The 21,220-nt window shown below is 38.7% G+C and overlaps 1 protein-coding gene across 3 annotated transcripts in view; it reads left to right on the forward strand.

The window, feature by feature from the left end:
- The window catches only part of DMD (dystrophin), a 1,674,912-nt gene that overhangs the window by 1,019,627 nt on the left and 634,065 nt on the right, over positions 1-21,220 (forward strand). For 2 of the 3 annotated variants that reach the window (XM_088028835.1, XM_088028836.1), the window contains exon 1: positions 16,647-16,808. In XM_088028835.1, coding sequence (XP_087884961.1) covers positions 16,647-16,808 — 162 coding nt within the window. Of the gene's footprint in view, positions 1-16,575; positions 16,809-21,220 lie in introns of those variants that run through there. The other variant, XM_088028834.1, reaches the window with a different exon arrangement.

Here is a 21,220-nt window from a genome sequence, read left to right on the forward strand (position 1 = left end):
CTCCGCACTGAGCACGGAGCCCAATGCGGGGCTCAATCCCACGACCCTTAGATCATGATCTGAGCTGAAATCAAGAGTTGGATGCTTAACCGACTGAGCCACCCAGGTGCCTCCCCAACATCTTTTCTGTAAAATATTGCCATCATGTAAAAAGTACTGGTATTAGTAGGGGTTGAATGATTTACAGATTATAGACTTTTTTTTAGAGGAATTAACATTAGTCCTGATCTGATGAAATTTTCTAATCTTAAGCCGCAAAAATAAGAGGTTTAGAATAAACCAATTCTACGACAGTATAGCTTCACAGATCTTTTTAAACCAACAAAGTATGCTAGATTCCTCTTTCAGAACCATAAACTGTAGACTCAGGGCTTTCCCAGGCTCTCTTTACCGTCTTCATTTGAAACCCATTCATCCAAAAGATTAAGACCATGAGATTCAAGTCCAAAGCAATAGCAAGTATGTGCATGAAAACTGACAAGCTATTGCTCCTGGGAGTTTTGTCATTTCAATAGCATGATTTATAACCATTGAACAATATGTTTTTATTTATTATTCTACTTTGAAAAGGAATTTGAGATGGTTTGGTGGGTGTGATTTTAAATAAACACACATCACAATCTTATTTTTGTGCTTGTTACAAACAGTTTTCCCTATGTAATTGGTACTTGTTTTCTACCTTTGAATTTTGGTTCCTATTGTATATTTGGTCATTATTGCCCTTGTGGGCATGGTGTGCTTTTCTACAAGTTAAATGAAAACATGAATTGATTTTGATGTAGCTAGTTTCACTACTTCAGTTGCTGTATTTGCCATACCTGCAGTTTATAATGTGTTTACTGACCCAGAACTTTAAAAGCTAAGTTTAGCCCAGCACAGTCACCTCACACCAACATAGGAGAGTGGTTACAATTCCAGTGTCATTATGGAGATGGAGTTCAAGAGTTCAGTGTTTGGATTTGTCAAGCTCTTTGGTGTTTTAGTTATAGGATGTGTTTAGATTTCTCTTAAGCAGCAACTCAGATGATAAATTGAAACTCAAGTATAACCAAAGAGTATAAAACTTGTCATAAGCCTGTAAGCAAGAAATATGCCACCAATTCTCTGCATGCTTTTTTGTCATTTTCCAAGGCATTCCGTTGAAGATCGAATGTTGTAACAGGTGACACCAATAAACAATTAATATTAAATGCTATTCTAAGATTGAATGGCTAGAAACATCATGTTACTTTTAGGTATGGGAAATAAACTATTATGTACATAGACCAAAGGAATTGTGTCTTAGGTTGGATTCCTTGGAAAGCAGTCCCTGAGAACAAAGTTGTATACAGAATGTTTACTTGCAAGTATTCTTGGTAGATCTACCTGCAAGAAAGTGAGCGGGGCAGTATTGGGCAGAGGGGATAGGCTGGCCCACAGTGCACTTGCTACCACAGTATAAGCAAATCTGACAGGAAGCAATGGAGCTGGGTTTGTTCTTCAGCGTTGTCCTCAGTTGAGGTACGTGGGCTTGAACTTGGTATCCATGCACCAAGAGCAAGCCCTAGGGACAGATGCAGCTATAATCCATTAGCAGTCATTATTAATAGTGTCTGGGATCTGTCTACTCCAGGAGAGAACCTCAGTGGAGCATCATAGTATCCACTAGAGGTAGGTTTTGGCATATTCTGATTACCCCACAAATGTTATAAAGAGGATATAAAGGAATAGTAATGACAGAAAAATTCATTGGTCATTTTCCACTGGGCTTTAGTGTATCAGAACCACTCTCTTTTTAAAAAGATTTATTTATTTATCTGAGAAAAAGAGAAAGCGAGAGTGCACAAGCAGGAGGAGGGGCAAAGGGAGAAGGAGAGAGAGAGAAGCAGACTCCCCACTGAGCAGGGAGCCCAACATGTGGCTTGATCTTACGACCCTGAGATCATGACCTGAGCTGAAATCAAGAGTCAGATGCTTAACCAACTGAGCCACCCAGGTGCCCCTATCAGAACTACTCTTATTTATTAGATGGTCTTTATTTTGGTATTCAAAGATCTCTCTTAAATCTCCTTAGCCCAGGGGCACCTGGGTGGCTCAGTTGTTAAGCGTCTACCTTCAGCTTGGGTCATGATCCCAGGACCCTGGGATTATGACCTGAGCCAAAGGCAGCCGCTTAACCTACTGAGCCACCCAGGAGTCCCACTAGCATTGAGTTTTTAAAGTTGTTATACACGTGCCATGCCTTCATAAGCCTCACTTGTAAGATGAGGTCAGCTACTTAAGGTAAGTGTTAGATTTATCCTTTCCTTCCTCACCCAAACCTGTGCAATGTCTGGACACATAGTAGGGTCTCAACCAACATTTGCTGCTGCTGCTGTTATCAAGATTAGAAAGAGGCACAATGTATGAAGCACTACATTATCGAGAACATTAAGAGATGGAAATATACAGAGAGAGAGACAGAGAGAGATGGGGAGAGGCAGACTGATTTATCAGAGTTTTAATCTGGAGTTTCATCAGGCAGAACAAAAACAAAGAAACCATTAGCTCCGATATAAATGAAGCAGTATTAAGTAGTTGTAAAATGTAGATTCTTTTGTTCTGAATTCGTAATACCTTACATTTCTACAGAACTTCAAACAGTGTAAAAATGTCTTTTTGTCATTTTCTCTGTTGTTTCTTCGCTGCAACACTGAAGTCTGAGCAGGGAAAACATCATTACTACCAATTTGTAAAAGAGGAAACTAAAATTTGGATAAATTAACATATTTCTCCAAAATCAAAATCTAGTAAATTAGATGGAAGTTTCCAAGCAATCTATATTTTAAGAATGAAGGCTCGGACTTGCATGATTAAAAGGGAATTCATGAAAAATAAATAACCCCATTAAAAATCTGAAAAGGAGTTGAATAGACATTTCTCCAAAGAAGACATATTAATGGCCAACAAGCGCATGAAAAGATGCTCAACATCACTCATCATAAGGGAAATGCAAATCAAAACCACACTGAGGGATCACCTCACACCTGTTCAGATGGCTGCTATCAGATGAGAAAGACAGAGCATGCAAGAGAGAGTAAGCGTTGGTGAGGATGTGGAGAAACTGGAGCCCTTGTGCACTGTTGGTGGGGATGTGAAATGGTGCAGCTGCTGTGGAAGACAGTATGGAGGTTCCTCAAAAAATTAAAAACAGAACTACCCTATGACCAGAGCATTCCCACTTGTTAATCTACATCTAAAAGAATTAAAAACAGGATCTCAAAGACAGAGATATTGGGACACTCCTATGTTAATTACAGCATTATTCACAATAGCCAAGAGTTGGAAACAACCTCGATGTCCACTGATGGATACAAAAAATGGGGTGTATCCATACAATGAAATATTATTCAGCCTTAAAAAAAATGAGAGTTCTGTCATTTGCTACAGAGTTTGCTCTTGGAAGATGAACAATTTCTAGAGATCATTTGTACAACAATGTTCATATAGTTAATGCTACTGTACCATCTACTTTAAAATGGTTAAGAGAGTAAATTTTATGTTATGTGATAAAGTAGTGTTACTGAGCTTTAAAAGTCTAGGGCTTCCACATCTAACTTTTTTTTTTTTTTTCATAAAATCCAGAAATACAAGTGGGTAACATGAATCCTTGAGTTCTGATTCTCTAGGCCTTGCCCACAGATAGCACAAGCCCTTATGGTGCTAAAATGTAAATAATTGATGGTAGTTGAATCACCTATTTTATTTCCTCTTTAGAGTAAAAAAGAATATAGACAAAAGTAAATGTTTATGGATTTGTAACATTTATTTCTAATTTTCCACCTGTACGTGCAAATGACAAATATTTAGAGCCAAGAAGTGAGGTTCTTCCTCCCGCATGTACAACAGATTTTCTTTTTTAGTCCATGCATGATTCCTAACTTTGTTAATACGTATTCTCCAGCTCTTACATATTTCATTAAGCCACATGCCATTCTCTCAAATATTCAAAAAGAAAAGTATTCCCCGATGTTATTTACATGGACAACAGTTACCTTAGCTATCGGTGATATGCAAGTAGCTAAACAAGCTCTCCTATACCTGATGATATCAAACAGTAAGGCAGTCTGGCCACCTATACAGAATGGTACTTTTAGGTATTTTTGCTAGTGTGAGTCCAATAATTTATCATTTAGTCAGTCGACTGACTTTTCACTTATAAAAGTAAACAAAAACATTACCCACATTCATACAACAAAACAAGGAATAGAATATGTGCTTCTTTCTTTTTTATCAACCAAAGGAGACCTGTGAATTACAGAAAAACTACACATGAACACTTCAAAGGAAGTATGTCAAACACATTGCATGTGTGTGTTTTTTAAAAGATTTAGTAGCTCCTTTAAAGCTCTGAGTACAGCTGTTAGTCTGACTAATCATGTACCCCTGAAACCAATTAAATTTGTAGACTAGAGAAATATTCTTCAAACTCGTTTGAAAAAAATGAGAGTTGCCTCCTAAAGCCAACACCTTTTAATTAACAAAATACTCAGAGAGAAGCTGTGGTCTGCAATAGTTTGTTACACCTACTGTTATTCATGGTACTGTTCCGGTGTGCCAACCTCAATTCCTTCCAGCTCTTTTGAGCTTAACCATAGAAAGAAAACACAGTTTTTGGTAGAGATTTTTAATTTTCTAACAAGTGCATGGGAAACACATTATGCTACAGTCACCAGTAATCAGAACAGGCTCTGTGTGTTGTGTACTCATCTATCTATACAGATATATACACATATATACAATGTGTATATCTCTTTGGCTTAATGATACACATTGTAATATACCTGGTTCTAGCATGAACTGGTTAAGCAGGAAAGACAGTAGAATCTGTTGCTGGAAAGACAGTTAATTGTGTGACATCATAAGAACTCTTTTCTGTTGTGACCCCATCCTGGAAGAGATACTTCCCCCAGTGTACTTGAGACGAATAACCTCAGCCTCCATAGTGGTTTGGGAGGCTGAGATCTGAAGCAGCCATTCTGAGGGCCAACTCCTTGTGACCCTGGACATTGACTCAAGACAATGGGTGGACATCCAGGCAAGCATATCAGACTGTGGGGTGTTAAACGGGGTACAGAGGAAGGGGTACCTGCTGGCTGGAGGGGAAGCCATTTCCCATGCTCCTTAGGGAGAACCTGGAAACTCATCCCACAAGTTCAGGTGTAAGATTCTGTATAGTTTTTACGTATCCTTACTCCTTACCTGATCAGGATTATGAGTTGAGAGAATCCTCAACAAATTCTCCTTCCATCTTTTAAATTATGGAGTTATTGGAAAACTCTGGGAAGACTAAATATCCCTGCCTGATGTTTAGAGTCAAAATTCTCTTGCTCAGTCTGGGAAAACCCACTGGAACTTACCCCATACAGATCTGACCAGATCACACTTTACCTAATGAAGTGATTTGCTTATGTTTCTAGTAGCATGGCAGTGGAAAAGAAGGAATTTTTTTTTTTAGGATCTATTTCACTGTTTTTTTTCTTTAAATTTTTTTCTTGTTATTTTAATCACCATACATTACATCATTAGTTTTTGATGTAGTGTTCCATGATTCATTGTTTGTGCATAACACCCAGTGCTCCACGCAGAACATGCCCTCTTTAATACCCATCACCAGGCTAACCCATCCCCCCACACCCCTTCCCTCTAGAACCCTCAGTTTGTTTCTCAGAGTCCATCGTCTCTCATGGTTCATCTCCCCCTCCGATTTCCCCCCTTCATTCTTCCCCTCCTGCTATCTTCTTCTTTCTTTTTTTCTTAACATATATTGCATTATTTGTTTCAGAGGTACAGATCTGTGATTCAACAGTCTTATACAATTCACAGCACTCACCATAGCACATACCCTCCCCAATATCTATCACCCAGCCACCCCATCCCACCCACCCCACTGCCACTCCAGCAAACCTCACTTTGTTTCCTGAGATTAAGAATTCCTCATATCAGTGAGGTCATAAGATACATGTCTTTCTCTGATTGACTTATTTCACTCAGCATAACACCCTCCAGTTCCATCTCTATCGTTGCAAATGGCAAGATGTCATTCCTTTTGATGGCTGCATAATATTCCATTGTGCGTGCGTGTGTGTGTGTGTGTGTGTGTGTGTGTGTGTGTGTGTGCATACGCACACACACATACCACATCTTCTTTATCCATTCATCTGTCGATGGACATCTTGGCTCTTTCCACAGTTTGGCTATTGTGGACATTGCTACTATAAACATCGGGGTGCACGTACCCCTTCGGATTCCCTACATTTCTATCTTTCAGGTAAATACCCAGTAGTGCAAATGCTGGATCATATGGTCGCTCTATTTTCAACTTTTTGAGGAACCTCCATGTTTTCCAGAGTGGCTGCACCAGCTTGCATTCCCACCAACAGTGTAGGAGGGTTCCCCTTTCTCCGCATCCCTGCAAACATCTGTCATTTCCTGACTTGTTAATTTTGGCCATTCTGACTGGTGTGAGGTGGTATCTCATTGAGGTTTTGATTTGGATTTCCCTGATGCCAAGCGATGTTGAGCACTTTTTCATGTGTCTGTTGGCCATTTGGATGTCTTCTTTGGAAAAATGTCTGTTCATGCCTTCTGCCCATTTCTTGATTGGATTATTTGTTCTTTGGCTGTTGAGTTTGATAAGTTCTTTATAGATTTTGGATACTAGTCCTTTATCTGGTATGTCATCTGCAAATATCTTCTCCCATTCTGTTGGTTGTCTTTTGGGTTTTTTGACTGTTTCTTTTGCTGTGCAAAAGCTTTTTATCTTGATGAAATCCCAATAGTTCATTTTTGCCCTTGCTTCCCTTGCCTTTGGCTGTGTTTCTAGGAAGAAGTTGCTGCGGCTGAGGTCGAAGACGTTGCTGCCTGTGTTCTCCTTTAGGATTTGGATGGACTCCTGTCTCACATTTAGGTCTTCCATCCATTTTGAGTCTATTTTTGTGTGTGGTGTAAGGAAATGGTCCAGTTTCATTCTTCTGCATGTGGCTCTCTGATTTTCCCAACACCATTTGTTGAAGAGACTGTCTTTTTTCCATTGGACATTCTTTCCTGCTTTGTCAAAGATGAGTTGACCATAGAGTTGAGGGTCCATTTCTGGGCTCTCTATTCTGTTCCATTGATCTATGTGTCTGTTTTTGTGCCAGTACCATACTGCTGATGATGACAGCTTTGTAATAGAGCTGGAAGTCCGGAATTGTGATGCTGCCAGCTTTGCTTTTCTTTTTCAACATTCCTCTGGCTATTCGGGCTCTTTTCTGGTTCCATACAAATTTTAGGATTATTTGTTCCATTTCTTTGAAAAAAGTGGATGATATTTTGATGGGGATTGCATTGAATGTGTAGGTTGCTCTAGGTAGCATTGACATCTTCATAATATTTGTTCTTCCAATCCATGAGCATGGAACGTTTTTCCATTTCTTTGTGTCTTCCTCAATTTCTTTCATGAGTATTTTATAGTTTTCTGACTACAGATCCTTTGCCTCTTTGGTTAGATTTATTCCTAGGTATCTTATGGCTTTGGGTGCAGTTGTAAATGGGATTGACGCCTTAATTTCTCTCTCTTCTGTCTTGTTGTTGGTGTATAGGAATGCCACTGATTTCTGGGCATTGATTTTATATCCTGCCACTTTGCTAAATTCCTGTATGAGTTCTAGCAGTTTTGGGGTGCAGTCTTTTGGGTTTTTCACATAAAGTATCATATCATCTGCAAAGAGTGAGAGTTTGACTTCCTCTTTGCCGATTTGGATGCCTTTGATTTCTTTTTGTTGTCTGATTGCTATGGCTAGGACTTCTAATACTATGTTGAATAGCAGTGGTGAGAGTGCACATCCCTACCATGTTCCTGACCTTAGGGGGAAAGCTCTCAGTTTTTCCCCATTGAGAATGATATCCACTGTGGTTTTTCATAGATGGCTTTTATGATATTGAGGTATGTACCCTCTATCCCTATACTCTGAAGAGTTTTGATCAAGAAAGGATGCTGTACTTTGTCAAATGCTTTTTCTGCATCTATTGAGAGGATCATATGATTCTTGTTCTTTCTTTTACTAATGTATTGTATCACATGGATTGTTCTGTGGATGTTGTACCAACCTTGCCGCCCAGGGATAAATCCCACTTGGTCATGGTGAAGAATCCTTTTAATGTACTGTTGGATCCTATTGGCTAGTATTTTGGTAAGAATTTTTGCATCCATGTTCATCAAGGATATTGGTCTGTAATTCTCCTTTTTGATGGGGTCTTTGGTTTGGGGATCAAGGTAATGGTGGCCTCATAAAACAAGTTTGGAAGTTTTCCTTCCATTTCTATTTTTTGGAACAGTTTCAGGAGAATAGGTATTAATTCTTCTTTAAATGTTTGGTAGAATTCCCCTGGGGAGCCATCTGGCCCTGGGCTTTTGTTTGTTGGGAGATTTTTGATGACTGCTTCAATTTCCTTAGTGGTTATAGGTCTGTTCAGGTTTTCTATTTCTTCCTGGTTCAGTTTTGGTAGTTGATACATCTCTAGGAATGCATCCATTTCTTCCAGGTTATCTAATTTGCTGGCATAGAGTTGCTCATAATATGTTCTTATAATTGTCTGTATTTCTTTGGTGTTGGTTGTGATCTCTCCTCTTTCATTCATGATTTTGTTGATTTGGGTCATTTCTCTTTTCTTTTTGATAAGTCTGGCCAGGGGTTTATCATTCTTGTTAATTCTTTCAAAGCACCAGCTCCTAGTTTCGTTGATCTGTTCTACTGTTCTTTTGGTTTCTATTTCATTGATTTCTGCTCTGATCTTTATGATTTCTCTTCTCCTGCTGGGTTTAGGCTTTATTTGCTGTTCTTTCTCCAGCTCCTTTAGGTGTAGGGTTAGGTTGTGTATTTGAGACCTTTCTTGTTTCTTGAGAAAGACTTGTATTGCTATATACTTTCCTCTTAGGACTGCCTTTTCTGCATCCCAAAGATTTTGAACAGTTGTGTTTTCATTTTCATTGGTTTCCATGAATTTTTTTAATTCTTCTTTAATTTCCTGGTTGACCCATTCATTCTTTAGTAGGATGCTCTTTAGCCTCCATGTATTTGAGTTCTTTCTGACTTTCCTCTTGTGATTGAGTTCTAGTTCCAAAGCATTATGGTCTGAAAATATGCAGGGAATAATCCCAGTCTTTTGGTAGCATTGAGACCTGATTTGTGACCTAGGATGTGATCTATTCTGGAGACTGTTCCATGGGCACTAGAGAAGAATGTGTATTCCGTTGCTTTGGGATGGAATGTTCTGAATATGTCTGTGAAGTCCATTTGGTCCAGTGTGTCATTTAAAGTCTTTATTTCCTTGTTGATCTTTTGCTTAGATGATCTGTCCATTTCAGTCAGGGGGGTGTTAAAGTCCCCCACTATTATTGTATTGTTGTCAATGTGTTTCTTTGCTTTTGTTATTAATTGCCTTATATAATTGGCTGCTCCCACGTTAGGGGCATAGATATTTACAATTGTTAGATCTTCTTGTTGGATAGACCCTTTAAGTAGGATATAGTGTCCTTCCTCATCTCTTACTACAGTCTTTGGTTTAAAATCTAATTTGTCTGATACAAGGATTGCCACCCCAGCTTTCTTTTGGTGTCCATTAGCGTGGCAAATGGTTTTCCACCTCCTCACTTTCAATCTGGGAGTGTCTTTGGGTCTACAATGAGTCTCTTGCAGACAGCATATTGATGGGTCTTGTTTTTTCATCCAATCTGATAGCCTGTGTCTTTTGATTGGGGCATTTAGCCCATTCACTTTCAGGGTAACTATTGAAAGATATGAATTTAGTGCCATTGTATTGCCTGTAAGGTGACTGTGACTGTATATTGTCTATGTTCCTTTCTGGTCTGTGCTGCTTTTAGGCTCTCTCTTTGCTTAGAGGACCTTTTTCAATATTTCTTGTAGGGCTGGTTTGGTGTTCGCAAATTCCTTTAGTTTTTATTTGTCCTGGAAGCTTTTTATCTCTCCTTCTATTTTCAATGACAGCCTAGCTGGATATAGTATTCTTGGCTGCATACTTTTCTCGTTTAGTGCTCTGAAGATATCTTGCCAGTCCTTTCTGGCCTGCCAGGTCTCTGTGGATAGGTCTGGGGCCAATCTAATGTTTCTACCATTATAGGTTACATATATCTTCTCTCGAGCTGCTTTCAGGATTTTGTCTTTGTCTCTGAGACTCACTAGTTTTACTATTAGATGTCGGGGTGTTGACCTATTTTTATTGATTTTGAGAGGGGTTCTCTGTGCCTCCTGGATTTGATGCCTGTTTCCTTCCCTACATTATGGAAGTTCTCTGCTATAATTTGATCCAATATACCTTCTGCCCCTCTCTCTCTTTCTTCTTCTTCTGGGATCCCAATTATTCTAATGTTGTTTCATCTTATGGTATCGCTTATCTCTCGAATTCTGCCCTTGTGATCCAGTAGTTGTTTTTCTCTTTCTCAGCTTCTTTATTTTCCATCATTTGGTCTTCTATCTCACTGATTCTCTCTTCTGCCTCATTTATCCTAGCAGTTAGTGCCCCCGTTTTTGATTGCACCTCATGAAATACCTTTTTGATTTCGACTTGGTTAGATTTTAGTTCTTTTATTTCTCCAGAAAGGATTTTTCTAATAACTTCCATGCTTTTTTCAAGCCCAGCTAGTATCTTTAAAATCATGATTCTGAACTCTAGGTCCGACATCGTACTAATGTCTGTATTGAGTAGGTCTCCGGCAGACGGTACTACCTCTTGTTCTTTTTGTTGAGGTGATTTTTTCCGTCTTGTCATTTTGTCCAGAGGAGAATAGATGAATGAGATAACAAAATGCTAACAGGGTAACAACATCCCCAGAAAATATACTCTAAACAAACCATAAAAGCCCTGAAACCAGGGGAAAAGAAAGGGAAAGAAAGAAAAAAGAAAAAGATAAAAACAAACAAAAACAGAACAAAACAAAAAAAACAGAATATGATCAAATATGATCAGGCTGGTGCATAGATCAGTGCCACACTAGATTTTGGGTGTATTTTGGTCTGTTAGAAGAAAGTGCCTCCCAAATTTTAAAGAAAGAAAGACTTATATATGTACAAAATAAGGGTGGATACAATGAAGGGATGGAAGATGACTGTAAAGATGAAAATTATAAAAAATTTTATAAAAGGAATTGATAAGTTGTTTGAAAAAAGAAAGAAAAGGATTTAAAAAGAAAGAAAAAAAGAGGGGAGAGAATGTGATCAGGCAGGAGACTAGAACAAAGCCATACACTAGAGATTTAAGGTATATTTTGATCTGTTAGAAGAAACTATCTCACAGTTTTAAAGAGAGAACAACTTATATATATATGCCAAAAATAAGGGTAACTACTATGAAGGGATAGAATATGACTCTAAAAATGAAAAATAAAAATATTTTTTTATAAAAGGGATTGATAAGATGTTGGTTGAAAAGGGGGAAAAATTTTTTAAAAAGACAGTTAAAAAAATTAACTTTGAAAGACTAAAGAATCATGGTAAAAAAGCCATGAATTCTATGTGCAGTATTCCCCTAGTGCTGGAGTTCTGCCGTTCTCCTTGATCGGTAAACTTGGTCTTGGCCTGCTGGCTGTTCTTGCTGATCTTCTGGGGGAGGGGCCTGTTGCCGTGGTTCCCAAATGTCTTTGCCGGAGGCGGAATTGCCCCGCCCTTGACGGTTGGGGTTAAGTAATCTGCTCGGGTTTGCTCTCAGTAGCTTTTGTTCCCTGCAAGTTTTCCATACAGCTTTGGAGGACGAGAGTGAAAATGGCGGCCTCCCAGCCTCCGCCCTGGAGGAGCCGAGAACTCGGGGCCCCACTCCTCAGTGCGCCCCCAGAGAAAAGCAGTCAATCACTTCTGTCTCCCCAGCCACACTCCCTGCTCACCTGGCCTGTGACCGAGCGTTTCTATCTCTGGCACCCGACCCCGTGTGGAGTCTCCAAACCCAGCAGATCCCTGCGGTGCATTCCCGCGCCGCTCCTTCCAGGGGAGGAAGGGAAGTCTCCCCGGATCTGCCGCTTTTAGGGTCCCTGCTGGAGGAGCAGTGGCCCGACTGTGTCACCGATCACAGTTTATGGCCACCCCGAGCTGAGATCCCGCGCCTCAGCTCCGTCTCTGCAGCCGGCTTCCCCACTCCGATACCCGGGAGCTCTGGCGCACTCAGGCACCCCCTGGTCTTTCTGTGACCCCGAGGGTTCCGAGATCACACTGTCCCGCGAGGGTTCCACCGCCCCCACTTAGCCACTGGAGCGACGTCCCTCCACGGAGCCGGCTTCTAAAAGTTCCGATTTTGTGCTCCGCGGCTCTATCACTTGCCAGAAGCGGCCGACGGAGACCCCTTACCCCGCCATCTATCCTCCCAAATATCACCTCGGATTCACCTCTCCGCACGTCCTACCTTACGGAAAGTGGTCGCTTTTCTGTTCAGAGTTGTTGCTATTCTTTTCTTTGATCTCCTGTTGAGTTCGTAGGTGTTCAGAATGGTTTGATCCCTATCCAGCTGAATTCCTGAAACCAGATGAAATCCAGGTCTCCTACTCCTCTGCCATCTTGCTCCGCCCCCCCCCGTTTTTTTTTTTTTAGATAAAAGTAAAGGCATCTGAAAATGCAGTATGAGTCAACATGGTATACATAATAAAATGAGATATTCTCAGGACCTCAAAATTTCTCCTTTGAAACATCTTGCTTAATAACAAAAATAAGAAAAATACTTGTATGGATCTAGAGACAAGTCTTTTTTTTTTTTTAGGAAAAAATGAAATATTTTAAATAGCATTCTAGGTAGAATTGGCCCTAATAAAATGTGAACTAGATGGAAATTAGCCTCTTTCTACTTTATGTTATAGCACTTATTTCTCTACTCTTGGAGACCCAGTTTCTGAGTTTAGAATCTATCTCTCAGTTACTATCAATTACTACCCTCTAGCCACTAGACAAACAAAAACCTAATAATGATATAAGATTTCGTTGTTAGTGATGATTAGATTTAAGTAGTAAAATGTTAAAGACTTGAAGTGTTTAGGATCCCAAAGAATAGTTTAATTCTATACCTCATGGAGACTTTTTGGTTATAGACTTAACATGGTTCTCCATAAATCACAGAATTGTAGATTTGGGCTTTGATAAGGAAATTGAATATTTAGGGAAGGGAGAAGAGAGTTTGTGTAGGAGGGCACAAAAGTGGGAAATGCCCAGTGCTAATTTGAGAATATGGAATAGAGACTGAGGTGTTGGGGGGAGCATGGGAAGAATGGAAGGAGAAAACATTGAAGTGAATTCTAGTTCTAAGAGCCCAGAGTCCAGAATGGCATGCTAATGTATAAAATCAGTATCCAGTAAACATTGTTTGAGCAGCAAAAGGAAAGGAGAAGAAAACTCACACACACAGTACACCTACTGGCAGAAGGATGGTAGGAGAAGGCTTACATATATGAATTCATAAAATACTTAGAACAATTTCATGAGATTGGTACTGTTCTCCCCATTACGTAGGTGAACACTCTGAGGCTCAAAGAATTTCAGTTTATCAAGCAGGATATAATCCCTTACTTCAAAATCCTGTGATCTCATCCAAGGCTGTATATCTAGGAAATGTTGATGCCAGCTGTCTGTGAGAGAAGTATTATTATAATTGCCCTTTTACAGAGGAGTAAATTGAGATTCAGAGAGCTTAAGTAACCTGCCTAGGGTTACCCAGCTAAGAAATGGCAGAGTGAGGATTGAAATCCAACAGTCTGACCCTAGTCTGTTTTACACTGTGCTTCTTGATCCAGTGTTCTTTCCTGCTTTTTACCGCCCCACCCCCCTTGATAGAAAATTGGGGAACAAAAAAATTGATTGGTTCTATTTTCTTTCTTTAATATTGTCTGCCCTTCCCTTGTCTGCCCCAAGCAGTGGCCTTACATTGTCTGCCTCAAGCAGTGGCTCTTCCTCCATTAGTTTCTTGTTCTAAGAATAGTTATAATGACCTAAACAGTAAGGGCCTAGGAATAGTCTGTGTTCTAGTCTTCGAGAAACCATCCTTTGAGGTTGTTGTCTTTTAGGGCTCCCCGTGGGTGGAAGGCCTCTAAGTGTACTCAAAAGCTTACTGTGCATGGATTTGTCTTTTAGATTCATTCATTTATTCAGAGGACATCAATTGAGCACCTACTGTATTCCAGTACCTGTGCAAGGTATAGGGGCTGGATCAGTGAGCAAAAGGTGCCTGGTTCTCCCTTCCCTTCCCCACTGCTATATAGGTGTTTTCACATGTTGAGTCGTAGGGGAGAGGAGATCAGCAATGAAGGGCCTGACTGGTCCATAAATGAGATCACCTGCCCATTGCTACCTTGCTGACCTTTCAATCTACCTGTAAATCTGTTTCAGCAGACTTTGTACTTGGTGCTACTTCTTTCTTTTCCCTCACTGGAGAACTTTGTGGTATTATCATCCCAATGTCATTTGTCCTTTTTAGTCATCTTGAATCATTCTCTTTTGTTCAGTCTCTGGCCCCAGCCTTTCTTTTCAATAGACTTTTTTCAAAACAGTTGAAATCTGATAATTCTCTGCATTCTCATCTTTCACTGTATTGAAATTTAAGAGGACACGACCGTTTCCACTTCATTAGGGCACTTCTTTGTTGGTCAGAAGTAAATCTAGAGGAAAAAAAATCTTCCTGGTCTTTTGAGGGTCAAATTTTCAGTAAGTCAAGCTAAAAAAAAAAAAAAAAAAGAAAAGAAAATGTTGTCTGACACTTACTGGAACTTTGAAATCGTCCCAAAGTACTGTATGTTACCTCAGTATCTGTTGTGTGTCTATTTTAAGAACAATTTGTCCATATTTTCTAGTCAGCCAGGCATTCAGCAGTTAGCTCTCACAGTGATGTTTTAATTTAGCTCTTTTTTTTATCCTCACCCATACATCCTCTTCAGGGATTCGGCTCCTCTCTTGGAATCCCTTTTAAGATTTTTAGATCCTGTTGGCCCCCGTGCTTCCTAGTAGGAGTGTTGGATCACAGGATGCTATTTCTGCTGCAGATTATATGTCATTCTTTCTAGAAAGAGCCTCAGAGTAGTGAGAGAGATTCAAGAAACAGTTTCTTCTTTTTTTCCTCAGTATCATTGTTTTTCAGTCATTACTTCTTGGCATTAGTTTTTATTCTATCCGACACCCTACCTTTTTTTTTTCTTTCTGCCATGTTCAAGATTATTTCTCCCAGCTGTAGGAAAATGTTGTCCCTGAGAAACTTGAGAGACAGGAGGCATCCTTCCATTTCCCTCATCATCTTCTCTCACAAAAAGACAACCTTAAAAGTGCAGAAAGTAATACAACCATGATAAGTGATTTATGGCCACCTCAGAATGGAATGCGCACATGGCATACTTTTCTCATGTTCCTAGAACATTTCCTGTCTTATCCATGGCTCTCAAGTCTCTCGTTGAGATGTTTCCTTGGCAGCTTTCTCTCAAAGCTTCCCTTCTAAACTATGTAGTCCACTATTTCTTTGCTACTGGTCTCCTGGATGTCGTAGGCTTCAGATACTCTGGACTTTAAACCAGAGGAGGCATTCTGTTCCCCTCATCACTCACCTTCCATTTCCCAGCTATTTGTTGGTATTTAGTATCAATTCACACTAGCAAGCTCAGCCCCCTTTAGTAAATAAAGGGCCACACACTGATCTTTGAGTTTTTCCCAAGTATTTCATGTATTTCTACCCCTTATCTCCAACTTCTCATTATATTCACTCATCACTGTATTTCTTCTTTATCAAGTATTTATAAAAATAGGGATAACTAACATTACTACCTACCAGTGTCAGAGACTGTGCTAATATTGTTGTTATTTTCTGTCACTGTTCTATGTGTATTTCCTATATTAGTCATGGAATCCACACAACTGCCCCTATTACATTCACTCTGTTATTGTCCCTTTACTGAGGCAAAAACCTGAAGCTTAGAGAGGTTAAGTAATGTAACCAAGGTCACATTTTTTAGGTCTGATTTTCCAACGATAATGTAGCTTGAGTTTTCTCCACTGTCAGTCACTGTATGACCAGTCTGAAAGAAAAGGAAAAAAATATGAAAAACTATTCCCAATATAAAATACAGAGCAAAGACAAAAACATTTCATTGGCTTTGATTTCCCTAGGGACAGCCTTCAAAGTAATTTACTTCCCACTCAAGGAAACAAGATCTATCCAAACTGGACTTTTGCTTTTTTTTCCTTGAATGAGAAAAAATAAGTAAAACTTTTTCACCTGTTAAGGTCTATATAAGTGTTATTTGAGAAGGATGATTTAAATTAAATTAATTGTCCAGCCATTAGAATAAGCAAAATCATTTTGAAAGGTTGTTAAATGCTTACTAATGAAAAGTTTGAGTCCTTGGATTATCCCATCATATAGTAATGTGTAAAGTATTCACATTGGTGCAGGAAAAATTTATAACATAATAAACAATACTTTGGCTCAAATTGTTGTACTTTAATTAAGCTTGGTCTGTTGTTATTGAAATCAGCTTCTTTGCTTGTTTTTCTAATTTTTCTTTTTTCTTTTCTTTTTTTTTCTTTTTGGAAAAAAAAAAATTAGCTCCTAGTCAGACTGTTACTCTGGTGACACAACCCGCGGTTACCAAGGAAACTGCCATCTCCAAACTAGAAATGCCATCTTCCTTGCTGTTGGAGGTACCCGCCCTGGCAGATTTCAACAGAGCTTGGACAGAACTTACCGATTGGCTGTCTCTGCTCGATCGAGTTATAAAATCACAGAGGGTGATGGTGGGTGATCTTGAAGACATCAACGAGATGATCATCAAGCAGAAGGTATGGGGAAAGAGAAAACCTGGTTGAGATTTTTCGTTAAAGTGAAGATTGTCCACATGTCCATTCACTCTCCCTAGACCATATTCCCACCAGTTTTTAGGCAGCTTTTCTCTGTCAGCTGCACACTACCTTTACTCTGTGTAGCCTAAGTATGATCAAGAAAAAAAAAATAATGCAATTATCTAAAACCCATAAATTAAAATGGAATTATACAAGGAAAAAACCTTAAACCTTACAATTAGTTGGCTTTAATTAAATTCACTAAACAACCAGTATTTTAAAAATCTATTTAATATCAAATAAGTAGTTCAACTGAGCTGTTTACATTTTAAACTGTTTGTTTTGGCAGCCTGCAGCCATAATATATTACAGAATCAAATATAATAATCTGGGAATTGGTTATTCACTCTTCTGAATTGTCTGTGCCAATTTTCCTCCTACGATGATGAATATCACTGAAAGTTAGCTATAAATTTTTAGAAAAGTACCAAACATAATATATTTTTAAATACCTTAGATCTTAATATTGGTGTTTATGCAATGCTATAGTCAAGTAAACATGTTTTTAATATAAAGACTGCATTTATCAGCCTCTTGGAATCCATTCCACAAAATCCTGACATCAGTTAGAAACATAGGAATACATTGATATAAATCTGATTGACCTAGTTAAAACAAATGCACTGTATATCTTTTATATTTCTGAGTGAATAAGAAAAATAGTTTTGAAATATTTATGTGCTGTACTTATTTCACTGGTAAATGATTTTCATATCTTTTCTACAGAAGTAATAAATTGCATTGAAGGTATTTAGTTGTTACAAAACTACTTTTTGAAAAAAGCAGGAGTAAAGCAGACAGATTTCTTTGTAAAATGAACTTTAGCAACTCAGTAGGAATAAAAATAAGTGGATAGTAGGCAATCTGCATTTAAAGTACCTTGATTTGAGACTCAGGAGGTGTGAATTAAGTGTTCTGTGTCGTTTGCAAGTGACATGATTGTGGTCAACTCATTCTCTGGATCTTGGTTTCCTTTTCTGGGCACAGGATGCACAGGTTCACATTCATATTCACCACATAGTGATGGACATGTGTGTATATGAAGATATGTAACTATTATATAAATATGTATAATTCGTTTCACTGCTCTTTTAGAACAAGTATTAATAGGTGCATTCTTCAGCACAAGCCATTGAGATGTCATACTCCTAGTAAGTAGCAGAGCAAAGATTCAAATCCAAGTCTGTTTGGTTTCTAAGCCTAAGTATTCTTACTTACTACATATACTGCTTGCTAGTATTAATGTAAATGTGGCTACCATTTGGTTATACATACGTTTTTATATATACAGTCTATGCCAGACACAGTGCTAAGCATTTATGGTTTCACTGCACTGATACATGCAGAAATAAGAGATTAAGTTCTTGCACAGTATTGTATCAAGTTATACTAATACTTCCAAGACTATTACCAAGCAGAGGAAACAATGTGTTACAGTGTTTCAAGCAAGGGCTTTGGAGATAGATGCTCTGGGTTCAAAGCTTGGCTCCTCTGCTACAGTTGTAGACCTTTGATGTGTTATTCAACCTCCCTGAAACTGAGTTTATCTGTACAATGTGAATGATGATACTATCTTTGCCTTATTGGTTGTCATAAGGACTACATTAGGTAGTACACGAAAAATGCTTCCCATCCTGCCTTGCTCAACTAATGTTAGTAATTAATATTAGATTATAAATCTGCCTGCTCACAGCATTTGTAGCATGCAAACTGATTGTCATATAATGATATTACATGAAAATAAGAGCTCATTTCCATATCTACACCCCATTCTGCCACTGGCATTGTGGTCTCCTGTAAAAGCCACTGAGTATTAGGGGGGAGAGGAAGTCCACACTCCTTTGTGATCCTAGCCTTTAGGATCTGCTTTAGAATCTACCTGCTCAGGAGTCTTCAGAAAAATAAGGTTATATATTTTTTTCAAAATGACTACTGATTTGATGCCTCTTCAAGGCGATAGTCTTACAGAGAGATCCAAAATTAATTCAGAGGAGAAGTTCAAGGGCCATGTCTAGGGTCACAGGGTCACAGAAAACCAGGAATTTTTAAATGCCACATATATACATATATATATTTATATATAGCATTCTATGTATTGTATGCTTCCAACCCTGCCTTGCTTACTGAAAGCAAGTAAGAGATGATGACTCTATCTCATATATATATATATATATATATATATATATATATCTCATATATATGTCATATATAATATATGTATATCGTAGATATACATGCATTTTTAATTTTTAGTTTTATATATTTTAAATGTTATATATATGAATAGAGTTATGTATATCATATCTGTATATGTAGATATACATAGAAGTATTATATATATATAAAACTTTCCTTCTCTTGATGAATAGTGGAGTGCTTTTCCTGCTTCTTCCCCTCATATTAAAAAAATGATTTGTAAAGACACTGTCAGTTCTTGCCTTTTAGAGCTTTCTATTACTAAATGGTCAGTAAAATAACTCTAAGTAAACATTAAGCAAGTGTGTGTTGGGTGGGGGGCAAAAAAGAGATAAGTTTAGGGAAGTATTTATTACAATATCAGGGAATAAACATTTTTCTCTATGTAAAGTTTTAAACAAAACAATCCTAACGTTAATATTTGAAGTGTTGGAAATGAGGTACTATTCCAAAAGGACTTTATAAACTGCAAAACACTATCAGTGCCTATTTATTCATATGTTCATTTAACAAATTTTTATTGAGCTACTACTAAGTGCCTGGGAAGTACAGAGTTGGACAAGATAGCAATGCACAGATTAAAGCAGGTGAAGGAAAAAAACAATAATAGCACTATGATAGAAATAAATTACAGGATAATACCTAGCACATATTTAACAATGAGTATATGCTAGTCATTTTTAAGTACTTCACGTGCATTACTTAATGCTCACAACACTGTGAGATTGATAGTAAAGCACAGTGAGGTTAAATAACCTGCCCAAGGTCAAGTAGTAAAGAGACAGCCGTGGAATTTGAACTCATGCAGTCTGATTCCAGGGTCCCCACTGTAGTTTTTACCTCCCTGGGCATGTTTAGGGGATTCTCTAGGACCTTACTTCAGGAAGAGGACATCTGACGAAGCCAGGGAAGAAAATGGAGGTCAGGAAAAATTTCTTGAAGAAGCTAAAACTTAAGCCAAGTATTAAAGAACAAGTTGGAAATAATCAGGTGGATAAAACAGAAAGGTGACTCTGGCAGAAGAGACAAACTCTGCTTTTCGCTGAGATGGAAAACAATGTAGTGTGTTCTATAAATTGTGATTCCATGTGGCTGAAATTAAGGCGGTGAGGCAGAAACTGATGAAGTTGAATAGAGAGGGATGGGGGCTATGAAATGAGGATTTTTCCTTTATAGAACAAGGAGTTCGGTTATGGCCCGCAGGCAGGGGCATTGCTTGAAGTATTCTAAACAAAAAGGTAAAATCATCAGATGTAGTTTGTTGACTATCAATAGGGTTTTCTGGATGTAAGCAACAGAAACATCCTCTGATTAAATCAAGCAGAAAGTGAACGGACTGGAACAGTCATGAAGACAGTGGGAAAAGGCTTAGAAAAAGAAAAGGTACCTGAGTACGTCTGGGCACCTAGTTCATAGTAACTACTCCAGGCTGTCTTTGTGATCCTCTTTTTTCTTTTTTCTTTCCTTTTTTTAAAAATTTGATTTTATTATGTTACGTTAGTCACCATACAATACATCACCAGTTTTCAATGCAGTGATCCATGAATCATTGTTTTCATACAACCCCCAGGGCTCCATGCAGTACGTGCCCTCCTTAATACCCATCACCAGGCTAACCCTTCCCCCCCCCCAGAACCCTCAGTTTGTTTCTCAGAGTCCATAGTCTCTCATGGTTCATCTCTCCCTCCGATTCCCCCCCCTCATTTTTCCCTTCCTTCCCCTAATGTCCTCCATGCTGCTCCTTATGTTCCACAAATAAGTGAAACCATATGATAATTGACTTTCTCTGCTTGACTTAGTTCACTTAGCATAATCTCCTCCAGTCCCATCCATGTGGATGTAAAACTTGGGTAGTCATCCTTTCTGATGGCTGAGTAATATTCCATTGTATATATGGACCACATCTTCCTTATCCATTCATCTGCTGAAGGGCATCTCAGCTCTTTCCACAGTTTGGCTATTGGGGACATTGCTGCTATGAACATTGGGGTGCATATGGCCCTTCTTTCCACTACATCTGTGTCTTTGGGGTAAATACCCAGGAGCACCATTGCTGGGCCATAGGGTAGCTCTATTTTTAATTTTTTGAGGCACCTCCACACTGTTTTACAAAGTGGCTGTACCAACTTGCATTCCCACCAACAGTGTAAAATGGT

The sequence above is a fragment of the Eumetopias jubatus genome, unplaced genomic scaffold, assembly GCF_037043125.1.
Source record: "Eumetopias jubatus isolate StellerSeaLion01/CBP00866 unplaced genomic scaffold, mEumJub1_p1.0 scaffold_11, whole genome shotgun sequence".
In the NCBI taxonomy this organism is placed as follows: domain Eukaryota; kingdom Metazoa; phylum Chordata; class Mammalia; order Carnivora; family Otariidae; genus Eumetopias; species Eumetopias jubatus.